Below are 15854 nucleotides of genomic sequence, written 5' to 3'. Positions count from 1 at the left end.
CAAAAAAATTGTTTAGAGGTATGCAGCCTCACAGAGATGCTGGCCTGCTGACTATGAATGGCTATGATATTTAATATAGTTTTTTCTAAACACAACAGCTTCAGTCATAACTGTTCTAGTGTCTGAATGGTCACATTACATTTAATAGATGTTAAGTTGTTGCTTGTGTGAAGAAATTTAGCCTTTGATGAAACAATTTTTTTGGTTGCTGTTACAGATCATGAAAGTTAAAGTGGTCACTGAAGTGAAACTGGATTGTGAATTAGTAAAGCCAACCTATGAGGATGTTGCTGGTGGAGGTGTGACGTTCTTTGATGGGTGTGGGTTCACTGGACACGCTGCTGCTGCGGCTGCTGGTTCTGGAGGAGCTTGGGTCGTTAGGGTAGATAGTTATACTACTGGTCATTTTACTAGTTGTGGTCACCATTGGTTTGGTGGAGATTTTAGGTTTGCCATTGCTAGACAGAGGGTCTGAAATCATTACTTCTTTCCGGTCAATCTCGACAATAGCAGGTTTGATGACAGCTTTGGACCTCAGCGCCTCACGTGGGCTGCAAACTCGCTGGATCTCAATCCCTGACAGGCTATGCATGGACGTCTGGTGGCCTCCCTCAGCTAACTGCGTCCTGCTTTGGAGCTCCTCGTCAAATGAGCTCCTGGAAGAAGAACCTTCTGAATGCGAGTCTTGAACGTGAGAATATCTAGGATTTCTGGAGCCTGCAGTCCTACCGCTTATGTTTTTAGTAGTCATCTCAGTTGCGGGCTCTGGCTCAGAGGGCCTTGAACCAGTAGATTCTGTCTCGGAGGCAGAAGAATGCCCTTCTGACCCCTGGTCATTGGGTAGTAGAGGAGTGACGCTGGATCTATAGGCTGTGTATGATCCATTAGCTTTGGACAGTGGGGAAGCAACAGATACAGAGACACACTCTTGAACCTGGTCTATTGATTCCTGATCTGAAGCAGATGCTGTGCCCTTATCTGGTGCAGAAATACTGTTAATATTGCTAGAGCTGTCAGGCAGTACATCCGAGTTGTTTGATTCACTATCACTGCCTACATACGATTTGGAAAACTTTTCTACTCTGATCTTTTTAGTGTCTCCATCAGCCTGTTTGCTTGTTGTACTTAGAGGCTTCTGGTCATTAGCTGCTGGAGGGTATCGACTCAGAACAGGCACCTTTTTAATATCACTAGAAGATGTATTCACAGAGCTGTATATGGAACCTCTTGGCTTTTCCTCAGTCCCTCGTCCTTTGTCTCTTATGCCATTATCTGATGTGATTGCAGTAGTTGGGGTTTTGGGTGTTCTCCTGCTTCTTTGAGCAGGACTGAGGGCTCTCCTCGCAGACTTAGGAGAGCTCTCCTCTGAGCGGCTCATCTCCTTGCTCCTCAGCTTGGTCTCCCTCTTGTGTTGAGGCGAGAGCTCCCGGTTTCTGTGTTTGGGGGAGCTCGGCTCTGAGACAGTTGCAGCACTTCTATATTTAGGCTTATCTTGTCTGAAAACGCCCTTCACAATGATCTCTTCGTTCTCAGCTTTACCGTTCTCCATGACGTTAGTAGCACTGTTAGGACAAATGTTACTGCTTCCATTGCCATGTTTATCCCAAAGTCCACCTTTTCCGCAAAGCTGCATCCTCAGCTGTTCCACCTGCTCACTCAGTTGGCGCACCCGTTTTTGTTCTATCTGAAACTTCTCGTAAAGTTCCCCATTTTTGGACTTCGAGTTCTTCAAGTCCTCTTCTATTACCTCTAGCTGTTTGAGGCGATTTTTAAGCCTCTCTACTTCTTGTGAGAGTTCCTTTGCTTTGTTGTCCTCCTCCTGTGAGCCCTCAAGACCAGTGTTCTTCTCATTTTCAGATTTGTTCACAAGACTGATTTTGTCCTCAGGCAACTTGAAGTAGTCAAGGCTCTTCTCACCCTTTCTCAGTTTACTTGTTAGAAGCCCTGTGGATGACAACTCATCTTCAATTCGTGACCGAATGACATCTGCCTGGTCAGGGTCTGCCGATATGCCGAGGCGATTCTTTTGATGCTCCAGTTTTTCGGTCAGCTTTAGAATGAGCTTCTCGTCCTCCCTCTGCTTCTCCAGCAGCCTCTTACGCTCACTCACAAATGTCTGTGTAAATCCCTTGAGTTTCTCAAGCTCTATTGCCAAAGCCTGCTCTGCTCTGTCCAGCTTTGTTTCAGACCCCTCCACCTCCTTCAAACGGGCTTTGAGGGCATCCAACTCTGACGAGAGCTTCTTGGTTAAGTTCTTCTCCTCATTGAGACTCAAGCACAGCTGGCTGCAGTCAGACTTACTTTTACCAAACGCTTCTTCCAGTTTTTCCAGTTCAGCCATCCTCTTTTGTAAACGTTCAATCTCAGCCTTCAGCTCCTTTGTAAGGTTTTCCTCCTCATCCAGTTTCTCTCGGACTGTGCGGCAGAGGTCTTCAGCTTTGCGTACTTCCTCATCTTTACCCTGAATCTTCAGGAGTCGTTTCCTCAGAGCCTCTATGTCGCCGAGCAGGGATGAGTTGCTGCCCTCTGCCTGGATAATCTTGTCCTGTAGTGTTAAACCACATCCATTAATTAATCTGTTCACGTACTGTTTGACCTCACGCTTAAAAATATTTAACAAGCACACTATAACAAATCAACCAGTACTGACCTGCAGGTCAAGCAGCTCATCCTCAGATTTCTGTAGCTTGTTGGTGGCTTCCTCCAGTTCATCCAGTCTTCGGGCAAGACTCTGTAGCTTGTGCCGCAGATGGCGATGTGTCATGTCTTTGTGATCAGACATGGCTGCAAAGATCTATATATCTATATCTACTGTGTTTGTTTTATTGCTCAATTTATTTGATGACAGCGTTTTGGGAGGTCCACATTTGTGTGGTAGTGCTAGTAAATCCTTTAGTCTCTTGAGGAAATACTCTTTTCTTTTGGCAGCCTGTCTTGTTTTGTATTTGTCACTGTCACCTCAAGACTTTGAAGTTTCCTCAGAGTGGTGTTTTGCAGGAAAATCTGTCATCTGTGGGAGAGAGAGCGAGAGAGGAAACAACCCTTAGTCATCACTAATTTGTCAGCATAATAGTCATTTTCATTTTCAAAAGGCAGCTCAGCAAGTCAAGAGAAGGAATGAGAGATGAGAGAAATTAGCTGCTTATCGTTCCATTTTGTCACCAAACCACTCTGTATTTCAACCCTTTCAGTCCAATAAAAGGAGGTAGTGGCACCGTTTGCATTGGTGCTTTAATATGAGAGCAGGGGGGTCAACATCCCTGTACACCTACATAAAACACACACACACACACACACACGCACAGACTTTGCTCTCACTCTGCTGTTGCATCCAATATTGATTTTTGCTTTCCGGCCTGCTTCTGCTGACAGCAGCACATCTCAATAACACCGGCATCCTTCACATAGGCCACATCTGCCCACGTACACACCAGTCACCATGGCAACCACTAAATAACAGGCATCTTACAATGCTTCACCACTTGGGATTGATGTGATGCATCATTCTGTGAGACTAGTTATTTCAATGAAAATTAACTATTGCAGAAGAAGTACATTTAGTCAACACAGTTCTATCACATTTTGGATCCTTCGTGTATTTGTACAGTTAATAAAATGCAGCATGTTGGTTTTCGTTAGAACGCTCCTCAGTATGATTAGCACACCACAGTTTGCCTCTCACCAGGACCTCCATAAATCAAACAGCCAGGGATTTCAAACTCCTATTACTCCCCTTCCCCCCATCAGTCTAGCAAGCCTCCTTCGCTGACTGTAAAGGGGTGGGGGCGAAATCGCCCTGAGGGGAGGACATCTGCAAACATTATCACTGATTGACCCCCCACCAACTATCAGCTACCACTCCACACCTCCCCTCCTATCATTTCCTTCTAAAGCAACAAACCACTACACATGAAGACTACTGTAGTTTTTTTTCATTAAATACTACATTAGTGCTGTAAAAACAAAGTATGCAGTGCAATAAATTTGCCAAATCTTTTAATCTATACGAAATACACACATACACTATGGACAACAAAGTATAACTTGCTGTTATGGTTTCCCTCCAGCACAGCTTCATATATTTTCTATGGTTTCCTTTAATGAAACCCAAACCGCTCTTTCCACAATTTGTTACAAGCCTTGTTGAACATAAACCAAGGCAATAAGTTTTGAAAGTCAATGTGGCAACAATTAGTTTATGAGAAAGCACAATCTGAAATCAAAGCATTTAGCTGTAGCGTTTTAAGTATTCTTTACATTCACAAGCTCTTGTGATGTGGTAATCTTCTCAGTGGAATACAATAACGAACAAAGACTAAAAGGAGAATAAAGGAAAAAAACAAATGGGCAAAATGGTGGAAAGAAAAAAAAACTAGCTTAGCTAGCTACTTGAAAACCAGAACGCCTTAATCAATAAAGTCATCTTGTTTTAGCTCTGCCCAGCTGAGAGAGTTGTACACCATTTCTCTGTTGTCTTGAGGTGGTTGCTGTGGTCCAAACCATTTCTGACTGATCCTGTTTCAGTGGCATAAAAACATTATGAAATATTCCCATGTAGCGCTCACTCACATGCAAAAAAAAAAAGGAAAGGAAAAAGAAGCCTTAAAAAACACAATAAAAATAATAATGAGAAAATGTGATGTCCCTAGACACCTACTAGATAGATCTAGGTCTCATTTGTTTGGTCCAATTGTTATCCCACTTAATAACTGATCATCCACCAAGTCCAATGTTTATAACTTTAGAGACACCAAAGAGCTGATCTGGCTGAGCCTGGTTAATAATGGTAATTCCCTGGGTCTGGGTACTCCTGACTTGGCAGGCTCCCTACCTTTCCTCTCAATCTCCCTTTATTTCTTTGCCAGCTTTCTACCTCCCTCCCTCATCTCCCTGCTCCATCTCCCTCAGACACGCACACCAGCACGGCCAAGCGGGCGCTTTTAAAGGAGCGGTGGGCCGTGCAAAGCCACTCTGGCAAGAGCCCGTCTCTGCCAAACCAATCAACATACCTGATTCACTTGTCTCAGGGCTGGGGCCTCGTTAGCTGCAATCAGGACAAGACAGGAGGGAATTAGTAGGATGGTGGGTGAGTTGGAAAGGACAGAAGAAATCAGTGGAAGAGATTGCGGAAACAAGAGATGAGAGCTGAATAAATGATGGAGAAGTAATTTCAGCCAACAGTAGCACCAACACCATTCCTAAATTTGCTGTTCATCTTTAAAAAGCGCACAGCCAAGAACGGGTTTGAACATGTGGAAAGGGAGAGAAGGAAGTAAGGCAGGAGGGGGGTTTGCTGAGGGATTCTGAACTTGGCGAAAAATTGAACGTAGTTTCATTCCTGTGTTCTGTGCTTTGTCAGACAATTATGGAAAACCTGGAGGGGGGGTTGGAGCTGTTAGGCAAGGAAACTGACCCCTTTTATGCAGACACATTCCTAATGACAAACTAACCAGGGCACTGCCAGTCTCTCGCTCTGCCTTGAATGCTCTTAACCAGGCCACTGACATGCTCACCAAGGCTCTCTGTGATGAAACCCAGTTTTACCCAGGACATTGTCTGGGTTTAGTGGCCAGAGAATATAAAGAGTCAGAGTCTCGGACATGTATAATTTTGCCACCCTGCACCTGTAAAGCCCATTAATAGACACAACCCATCTCGAAATCAAATCCACGTGTGACCCAAACTGTTAATGTAAGGTCCACCACCTGTACCCCTAGCATAAGGGAAGAATCATTCTCTCCGCTTGTGCATGTCCAGATTCATTATGTTTGTCTTCCCAGTCTGTGAGTGTCCAGGCAGACTGTGTGCAGGTCAACTGTGCCGAAAGTGCACATGCCAAAAAATTTAACTAGCAGCCTTTGTCATAGATAGAGGGTATGTAATTTTACCTTATCTTTATAACCACCGTTCAGCAGTTGCACAGGCTGATTTTTAATTGTTTCACTTCTTATTCTTCCTGCTGCTGCTGTCCAGAGTGACCATGATGTTTTGTAGTGAGCATTTGTGGAAGGTGTTCTAGTCTCTGAATGCAGAATTGTAGTATAACCTGAAGTGTGTGCGAGTCAATGACGTGGTACGAATCTTACTGAGGGCAAGTGGCTAGTTTTAACCAAGCTTCAGAAAACAACTGAACCCACTTAAACCAAGCTCTGACTGGCTGCTCAGTACAACATTGTATGAATCTGACACCTTTAACTTCCTAAAATCTAGGCGGAAGTTCCCTACTTGACCTTTCACTCTCTTCTTGCACTCCTGCTGCTGTTGCTACAAGAAGCAGGATATGGACTGCAGATTGGCAGGAAAAGGCTCGACTACCAAAAATGAGCTCTGTGCGAATGACTGTATGTGGCTCTGCAGTTTAAGAGTAAAGATGCAACAATACCTCCAGCAATTTGAGAGAAAAAAAAGCTCAAACATGGGAAAGACTGCAGTATCCTTAATGGTAAAGTAAGGTGGGAATACCAGATAGGCAAAGGAAGCATTTGCCATAGGAAGAAATGACCTTTAGGGGGCGCAAAGGCTGCAGATTTAAAAAGTGGCAAATAATTTGCATACTGTAAACTAAATGACTTGAGTGAGTGAGTGAGTGAGTGAGTGAGTGAGTGAGTGAGTGAGTGAGTGAGTGAGTGAGTGAGTGAGTGAGTGAGTGAGTGAGTGAGTGAGTGAGTGAGTGAGAGAGAGAGAGAGAGAGAGAGAGAGAGAGAGAGAGTTCAGCTTTACAAAATTAATTTGTAGCTAATTACACGAAAGCAGGAGAAATTATGTGCCAGCAGGGTCCCACAATTTTCATCCAGGGCCCTCAAATAGATTTACATCACCGTAGTCTCATTTCCACTGAATTGAATTTTCTCCAAGGCCAGGAACCTTTTGTGAAACTTAGTTCATTTGGCTGCCTTTTTCACCTCGGGAACCAGGGTCTGCATTTATTTCTGGGCTGTAGTTCTACCCCCTAACAAAGTCCCTGGTCTGGAAATATTAGTTTCTGTAGGTTGAGGGACTTTCAGAGTTGGTCTGAATCTAGCCGAATAATCAGACAACACCCCTTTCCCCTTTGTGGCATTTCACACACACAGTTGAGGAAGAGGATTGTTTCGTTTTAGTTGGTACTTTAAAATTGTATCACTTTCAGGCAAAGAATGCAACAACTTCTCCTTTTTTACAGTCCTGAGTTCCCAAGAATGGGTGTCAGAACAGCAGTTTAAAGCTTTGCATTTTATATATGCAGAAGGTGGGCGATTTGGTAACTACTGCATATTTTCGCAATAATGCACACATACACTCATTCCCTACAGGTGGACAACTAGCTTTTACCTTTTTTGCCGTAGGAGGTAACCCAAACATGTATTTATTTTTCAGGTCTAAACTGCTGCTGCTATTGCTTTTCTTTAATGTAGGTGGAGTAGGTTGGCATGTTTAAAAGAGGTCAGAATTTGCCCTTGTAGTGAATCTTCAGTGGGCTAAATGTGTGGGAGGGAGTCTGCATTGACAGAAAGATGCACCTGGGGGGGGGGGGGGGGGGGGGCAGACAGTGATGTATGTAAGAGAAAGGAAAGGATGAAAAGAGCGAAAACTAGTGGGGCTTTGTATTGAAATTACATCAGAGCACCAACGGAGAAAGTAAAAATTTGTTGAATAGGTCCATCTACTATGCTTGCAAACCCATTCACACACACACACACACACACACACACACAGCAAGGTTACAATCATACACCATATCATTAGGGCTTTAGCTGGTCTCTTCATGGTTGTTGCCTGCAGTACATTCTGTTCTCTCCATGAAAGAGACGAGTCAGGAACGACAGAAAGAAGGAAAATTCCCCTCTCCTTTGCACTTGACATTAGGTTACAACTTATGTCTTTGAAGCTCCTCTTCTCATAAACTGCAGCTAATAAAGGGCCTGAGTCTAATCAAAATGCCTCAACCACAACTTCATGTAGGGATTTTTGTTGGTTTTAATACGCGAAAGTGTGACAAATATCCTCTGTGTGTGAGAAGGGACGGCTGCAGTGGATAGATGCTGGCGCAGCAGTGGAAGCCACAAGATGGTGGAGACCTGATGGCTTGGCCTGAATTTTTCCGTTTTTCCAAGAAAGAGAAAACCGGCATCCCATAATGTTCTGTTTGTCGTTTCCTGTTCTGTCATGTTAGTTTTTTCACTGGTACTTTCACCCTTTTAGTTTTGCATCCCTTCTGAAAACATGGCAAAGAAATGAAAGGCAGTGTTGGTTTCAACAGAAAAATGGATAAGAAAATAAGGTCATGTAACTCGTTCATCAAAGTGAGCAGAAACAGCAATTATTTCTTTCCTTAAGATCTTTACAGTGCAAGTACCGACATGTGGTGAAATGGTGGGTAAACAAAACACCATTAATGTAGAGTAAATTCGTTTACGGGAGAGGACATGGAATTATAATGCTGTTTACTTGTCTGACCAACAACACCTACCATTTAAATATTGCTTAGTGACATATGTCCTTTTTCTTTAATTTTGTTCCTTGCAGCAGTTATCACTCTACTTAAAAATAGAGAGCTTCTTTACTCCAGGCCTGGCTGCGGATAGGCTCACCATGGACAATGAACATACTTTCAGTTAGTTTTCCCAAAATTTGTAAAAGGTCTAAATCAATTTACATTTTAGGAGGTACAACATTAAGAGAAAAAACAAGATGGGGAAAATGATAAGCCTACAATTAAAGGAACTGTTGTTTGGCTAGACCACACATTTAAAAAAAAAAAAAAGTCTCATTTATTCCATTGAGATAATTACAGGTAAGCCAATAACCAAAGTAAATTCAAAGCAGAGAGATCAAAGTGAAACTTTGATAGTTGCTTAAAATTTTTATGCCTAAATGTAAAATTTTCTCTTTATATTTAAAGCATCAGATGTTCTACCTCATAAAGTTGAAAAATAAATATGCGCACAACCAACTGAGGTACAGGTGTAGGATGGGAAATAGGATACATAAGTGAAGTCGTCGGTACACACAATTTGCAAGCTCCCAAAATAAACTTTTACTGATGCAATAAAAGCACACCCAGTATAGACACACAGGGTCATAACTCTTATTATAATAGTGACAGAAAAATCTCACAGCCTGCTTCTCTTCTGTATCCCAAAAAAGAAAGATAAAGTCAAATTTGACACACCCTTGGGCAGCCAATAAGGTCAAAGGTAATGCTTTGGTGGGTGATGTTGAGTTTTTATTTGGAAGCTTGGTGGAAAAGTAACCATCCTCTCTCTGGTCTTAGCCCAGTAACCCAGAGGCTTTTCTAGGTCTCTCCTCCCCTTCCTGTCTGGCCACATCAAGAGTCTTGTTGCTAAGGCTTAAAAAAAAAAACAGCACTTGTACGAGAAGGCATAACAAGATGAGAGAGAAAATATGGGTGAGGGAGATGGCAAATGTCAGAGAAAAGAGGAAGGAATAGTGAGACAGAGAAGGCAGTGTGAGAGAGAAACCAGAGGTGCTGCAGAGTGTGACCTGTCAGCTTTAATGTAGCAATAAAACTGTTCTACAGATACTCAAAATCTATTGCTTCTATGTTTATGACCTAGGAAGATCTAATTTTGATGCCCGATACAAAGCCCTGAAGGCTTTCCGGCTCTGCTCCTGATCTTGGTGGCAGAGCAGTAAATTAGATCAAGTTTCGAACAGAAAACAGCACTACACACAGGATTACATGGACCAGAAGTGGAGCAGGCCAAATACATTAGATGCTCTATTTAAAAACAGCAGCACCCGAAAATACTGGCCACTCAGTTGTTAGCTATTGCTCAAGCAGATCAGCAGCCAAACAAGTCAACTCCATCCTGCTCTGTAATAAAACCACAGAATATCACACAATGCAAAAGGCAAGAGATTCAGTTTGTTCTAAAAGTACATGTTTCGACTTTCGGCACAGAACCCTTTGGGATTTCACGCCAGTCTTGCTTTCCCCACATTTCCAATCTCTCGCTCAGGTGGATCCAAATTGACTCGAAGTTGCCTCCAACTTTAGGTTTATACTCTAAATAAAGACAATTGAATTTAGAAAAAATCAGTTTGCCTGAAGTCGGGGTAACAACACATGTTCAAAATGTCCTCACAGTCACAACAACAATAACAACAGAAAGTTGATTTATACTGGACGTGGATTAAGCAATTCATCTGTTTTGTACGTTCAACCAATTGCCTTGACCACCTCCCTCAAATTTACAGAAGGACAGTCTCAAATGAATCTCGTCATTTCTCTAAACTCATGTCTTAAATAAAAGTGTTCCAAATAAAAATTAGTTAGGCACTGCCCTTGTTATTGATGTAAACACAACAATTTATGTCCCATGTGACTTGCCATTAAACTTCCATGAAGTATTTCCCAACTCTACTTTGGCATGTCCTCAGCCCGCTGCCCTCTGTGTTTGGGGTCAGAGATCACTGACACTGTAAACATGGAAAGCACTCCAAAAGAGACCCTGTGGCAAACAGGAGTGAGGCCCTGATTAGAAGAGGGGATTGCATTGTTCCACACTGCAAACAAACCCAATCCAAACTGAGATTAACTGCATCGATGTGTCTGAAAGGAGACTTTTTAATGGCTAAATAGGATGTTGTACAGATTTAAAAAAAAAAACAACAACAACAACAACAACAACAACAACAACACATGATTACTTCAGATATGGGAGAGAAAATAAAAGGTTTTGAACATGAACTAAAGTGCCAAACGAAGTCAGGTATTCTTGCAGTGTGTAATGAATCAAAGCAAACTATGTGGGTTTTGTGTACAATTTCCAATCTTCTGTAGTGAATCTCTGGGAAGTCCTAGTTCCAGAACTGATAGACAAGAAGACAGCAGTAGGTGATGTCACTGTTCAGATACACCAACAGGACATTAATAGGAGCTTTGATTAGATAGGATGGCCAGCAAAGAATGAGAGAATAATTTAAGGTAAAGAGTCTTAAATAATAAGCATGAACATCCTAAACAGACAGAGAAGGCAAGGAGGCAATGCAAGTGTCTTTAAACCTTCAATAAAGTGTAAAGTATATAAATGGCAGGGAAATGAAACCGGAAAAGATGTGCTTATCGGTGCTTATCAGCCTATCACCTTATCACATACGTACTGTACCAGTGATTCCAGATTGAACTGAACTTCCAATGGCTAAATTGCCTATGAACATTGAGCAATGATGCTAATAATAATATAGTAAGAGTACTAAATAAAATGTGGTCACAATGGATATTTTCAAAGACCCTTGAATTTATTGGCCATGAATCCATGAAACAAACAAACAAAAAACAAAACAAACAAACAAACAAACAAACAACATGTCAATGCAGACGTAAATTCTTCAGGGAAAAAAAAAGGGCCCCAGACTAAATTCATTTGAGGAGAACCTCTTTGACCTCCCTAGCCAGGGCATGACACTCGCTACCCATTTAAAGCTATGCTTGACAGCTTTCCAGGCACTCTCAGGTATCAGCAGATGTCAACTCAAATCCATCGAGTGCTCAATGAGCGCACAAGAATATGTGAAATTGTGTGCAACTGATCAGGAAGGAATGTGTGTGCGCGCATCACTGATTCACCCTGATAAGAGAACATGAAAACATCCCAACATGATGACACTTGTTAGAGTCAACACGGGGTAACTAACGATCTGTGTGAATAAGTGAGTCAGGCTCAGAAAGAATGAGGCGAGGCAGACAAACAAAAGTTAAGAGGGCTCAAACAGAATGACAGATAATTGACTTTCCTTTTACTCACTGAATTGCTTCCCTAAATGTACTTATTTCTGTTCTGCTTGTTTGCTTCTGTCCATTTTAGAGTGAGTGGGATTTCATAAAAACATCAAGTTTCCACAATATCTGTTTGGAAGTTGAGCTAAAGATCATTTGGTTTTGCTGGTATCTGGTCACACAATACGCACACAACCTTTCAACTCAGTCTTTTCATCTCTTTTTTTAGCACGAACAAAGAAAATGGCGTGTGTTGCTATGTCGTACTTGGATGCATTTTATGTAATTCTAAATCTAGTTTCTGACCATCAAAAAAGCAAGTCATTATGTATGATTTAAAGTTAACCACCACTTGTATCCATGCTCATTATTCATAGCTGAACTTAAACCTGTAAAACCTGACTTTATCCTGAGCTCATCCTCCATTAAACAAACACATTCACAAAATATGATGCAGTCAGGTGATAAGAGAGAGCGTGTGCAGACACACTTAGAAAGTTAACTATGCACAGGTGCCACAGTGCCTGCAATTAGATTAATGATATTATAGCAGTTGTGATTTGAGATTCATGCAAAAGAAAACAATAGTCTACAACTATCCATTCTTACTTTTTCTTTCATATATATGTAGCAGTGTATCAGTCGGTCATCGCTCTTTCATTTGACCTGTCCATCTATTATCCCAACCCCCATTTGTGCCCCGACTTCCTTGGGTTTCCTTCCCCTGACCTTCATCCTCATTCCCCTGATGCTCTGCTGCATTTACATGCCTTGTCCACTTTACCAACGAGAAGAGGAAATGACAGCTAAACATCAAATCCTGTGATGACAGAGCAGGCATTTTAACCACCCCAATGGCTGATTACCACTGACTGCTCTGTCAATTCACAGGCACATCAATAGCTCTTAACATACAGCCTGTCCACCTTCTGCCTGGCTGCTTGACATCCTGCTTGTTCACTGCTTTCCCATCCTTGCACAGAGTATGCACACACACAGAGACACACAGAGCTTGGTTGGCAGAGCTTGGCAGTGCTTCATCAGCCTGAGCCTTGGCATTAGCTGCCTGCTGCGGCTGAATGAAGACCTCGGTGGTTTTCTATTGAAAGAGAGAGAATGCTAGGAGAAAAGCTTAAGGGGGAAGCAAATGCACATAGCAAAATGTGTGTGACAATGCAATGTAAGCGAAGAGAGAGAAAGAAAAACAAAACAAGCAAGGAGGAAGAGAGAGAGAGAGAGAGAGAGAGAGAGAGAGAGAGAGAGAGAGAGAGAGAGAGAGAGAGGAGAGAGAGAGGAGAGAGAGAGAGAGAGAGAGAGAGAGAGAGAGAGAGAGAGAGAGAGAGAGAGAGAGAGAGAGAGAGAGAGAGAGAGAGAGAGAGAGAGAGAGAGAGAGAGAGAGAGAGAGAGGAGAAGAGAGAGAGAGAGAGAGAAAGGGAGAGAGATGAGGGAAGTGACTCCATAGAATACAGAGCAGGTAGCTGCCAGAGTGGATTACTGCAGCAGGAATGCAGCACTGTCTGCAGGATGGGAGGGAGGGGGGAGGGAAGAGAGGTAGCAGGGGGTAAAATGATGATGTTGTACAACCCAGGAGAAACAGAGGCATACTGATTCATGCAGTTATTACAGAACGTCCTTAAGTATGAGGCATACAAAGGTGGACATACAATGTTAATAGGAAAGTTAAGTTCAAGAAAAGAAAAAAAAGTAAAAATCAGAATGGGTTTTATATGAATAAACCCCCCTTTGCTCCGTCAGATATCCGATATTATCCGTCAAATAATATGATACATTCAGTCAACATTTATGCATAGACTAAAATTTTAATTAATGCCTCTGAACGGCCTCTTGTGCACAGAAAGCTAAGGCACTGTTTATTTTTCCTCTGTGCTTTCACTGGAATAAATAGAGTAAAAAAATAGATTTATTGCAAGAAGAGAAAGAAATGTGCTATGAGATTTTCAAGATATTGTATAAGCATGTTCCTTAAAACCCCTAACTTATTCCCTTTGAGTGTGATTCATTCCTTTCATATATTACCTTTAGTGGCTTACATTGTTTTTCTAAAAGAGTCAGGCTCCTGCTTATGCGAAACCTACAAGTGAGTGGGAAGTGTGTGCTTTTAGTAGCAGGACATTGGCGTGAGAAGACCCTTTTCCCTTTATAGCATTTGTTGAATCCAGACTATTTAGGATGAACTCAGGTCAAGCAGGATGTGAAATATATGCCTATAAAGAGTGTAAAAGCAGGAACACGCCTTGGCCACATATTGACCTTTAACTGGTGTTTGAGCAGACCGTCGTGGAGACTCTAAGACAGTGACACATGACATCGTGCTGACTAACCTGGCCTGATGAGACACACACAAGCTGCCGTCCCCGACAGACATGTGAAGGTTTGTGTGAATGAGTGCACTGACCCATTGGTTACGGAAAATGCTATATAGTACAGTTTGCTTGTGTTCCACTCCTGTGTGACTTAGAGCTACAGGGAAGGAAGTGTGGCGCCGGTGTTTGTGCCCAACAGAAACAGATTCAGAAAGAGCAGAGGAGTGGAGGAAGAGGCTCAGAGGAAGAAGGGGGGGAGATGGAGGAAAAGGTGGGCAAAGAGGAAGAGAAACTGAGGGAAGTCAAGAGTGAAACCCTTAAAAATCAGAAATGTATCAATGCTGGTGATAGATTTAGTTTGACACACACACACACTAATGCAATATATAAAGGAAAGTTAAATGAAAGAAAATTCAAAAGAAATACCAAAAATATATATATATATGCTTCTCATTCTTTCTTGGTTCTCAGTTGTCAGACAGAGCCTTATTCATCTCTGCTATATACACGTTCATTGCTGTACAAAACCAATTAAAACACCCAGACACACTGATTGACTGGGTGAAATGTGTCTTCATTGCAAAAGCGCTTTTTAACAAATGTTGCACCTAGTTTTGGGCAGAAGGAAGTCAGTCAACTGCTCAATGTGCACACGCGAGATCTCCCAGTGGAATAATGGTTATTCAGAGCATTTGTGGCCACATTAGTTAAACATTTCTCTATGATGCCTTCTGGAAAGAAGAAAACATGTCACCCAGTGGAGAAATTGTGCCTGGGTGAAAGATTTTTTAAACAATGTTTTGGTTGGTTAATTTTTGGATTGTGTGTAAAATACATGATGATTTGAACCACGTTTTTGTTGGTTTAAGTGTCTATAAGGATTGAACAATAAAATATATTTAGAAAATTAACCATTTAAAGATTTTTTACTTCAACCAAATTTAAGGATTTTCACAGACTTTCAGTGACGCACAAACACATTTATTATCACATAAAATTGCAAGAAATACAAATTAAAATCAACCTATACAAAGCACAAACAAAGAGGCACAACTTACATTTTGGATACATCCTCATCTCTTTGGCCGGTTACAATCCTCTCTGCAAAGCCTCCATCCTGTGGTTAAAACACACAAACGGTTAGTAAAAGTGAACTCACTGGTCATCATAATATCGACACACAAACTCATGCCATCTTTCACCATTGTTATGGTCAGCTGTTGGCAAGGCCCAGAGCCTGTGGCCGGGCTGACAATGCAGTCACTGTAGGGGGAAATCGTTCACAGTCAAGCTAACGGGCTAAGAATGAGCTAACTGCTTAGATATGGGACACGTTTGGAGGCTTTGCAATAGACTCATGCATGAGCAGACAAGCAGCGTTTGGCTACGACAACAGAAGCCTCTATTGAGTACTCTGGGGTGGCACACACAAACACACACGCACCATTATCATAATCATCATCATACTAGAGGCTCTTATCTGCTTCAAAACATGTGCATGGTTACACACAAACACAGACACGCACACAAAATCCCAGGCTTGGAGCATTCCACTACAGTAGCATTCCATATGTTTGGTTAAGGACAGAAAATCCAGATTTGAGACTGGAGTCTGGAGTGAATTTAAAGGATGAGAGAAGGGAAAGTGGAGGGCGGAGGGGCGACTAAAGGTAAAGGGGACCATTCTGTGAACTGTAAAGAGCAACAGGATTCCCAGGTACAGGAAATAATTTTTTGGTAGCCAACAAAGACCGAAAAAAGACCAAGGATGACTTTGTTTAACCAACAAGAAACCCAAAGATATTCAA

At 42.0% G+C, this 15854-nt stretch overlaps 1 protein-coding gene across 3 annotated transcripts in view; it reads right to left on the bottom strand.

Annotated features, from left to right (window-relative positions):
* Positions 1–15854, bottom strand: part of luzp1 (leucine zipper protein 1) — a 45322-nt gene that overhangs the window by 12999 nt on the left and 16469 nt on the right. Inside the window, exons 2-5 of one of the 3 annotated variants that reach the window (XM_067480568.1) lie at positions 15105–15163; positions 5010–5044; positions 2651–3010; positions 277–2545 (exon numbers count right to left, since the gene is read on the bottom strand). In XM_067480568.1, the coding sequence (XP_067336669.1) occupies positions 277–2545; positions 2651–2782 (2401 nt within the window). In that variant the 5' untranslated portion in view covers positions 2783–3010; positions 5010–5044; positions 15105–15163. The remainder of the gene's footprint in view (positions 1–276; positions 2546–2650; positions 3011–5009; positions 5045–15104; positions 15164–15854) is intronic. The other 2 variants (XM_067480567.1, XM_067480570.1) reach the window with 2 other exon arrangements.

The sequence above is a fragment of the Channa argus genome, chromosome 16, assembly GCF_033026475.1.
Source record: "Channa argus isolate prfri chromosome 16, Channa argus male v1.0, whole genome shotgun sequence".
NCBI classification, from domain to species: Eukaryota; Metazoa; Chordata; class Actinopteri; order Anabantiformes; family Channidae; genus Channa; species Channa argus.
This window is presented reverse-complemented; position numbering and strand designations above follow the sequence as displayed.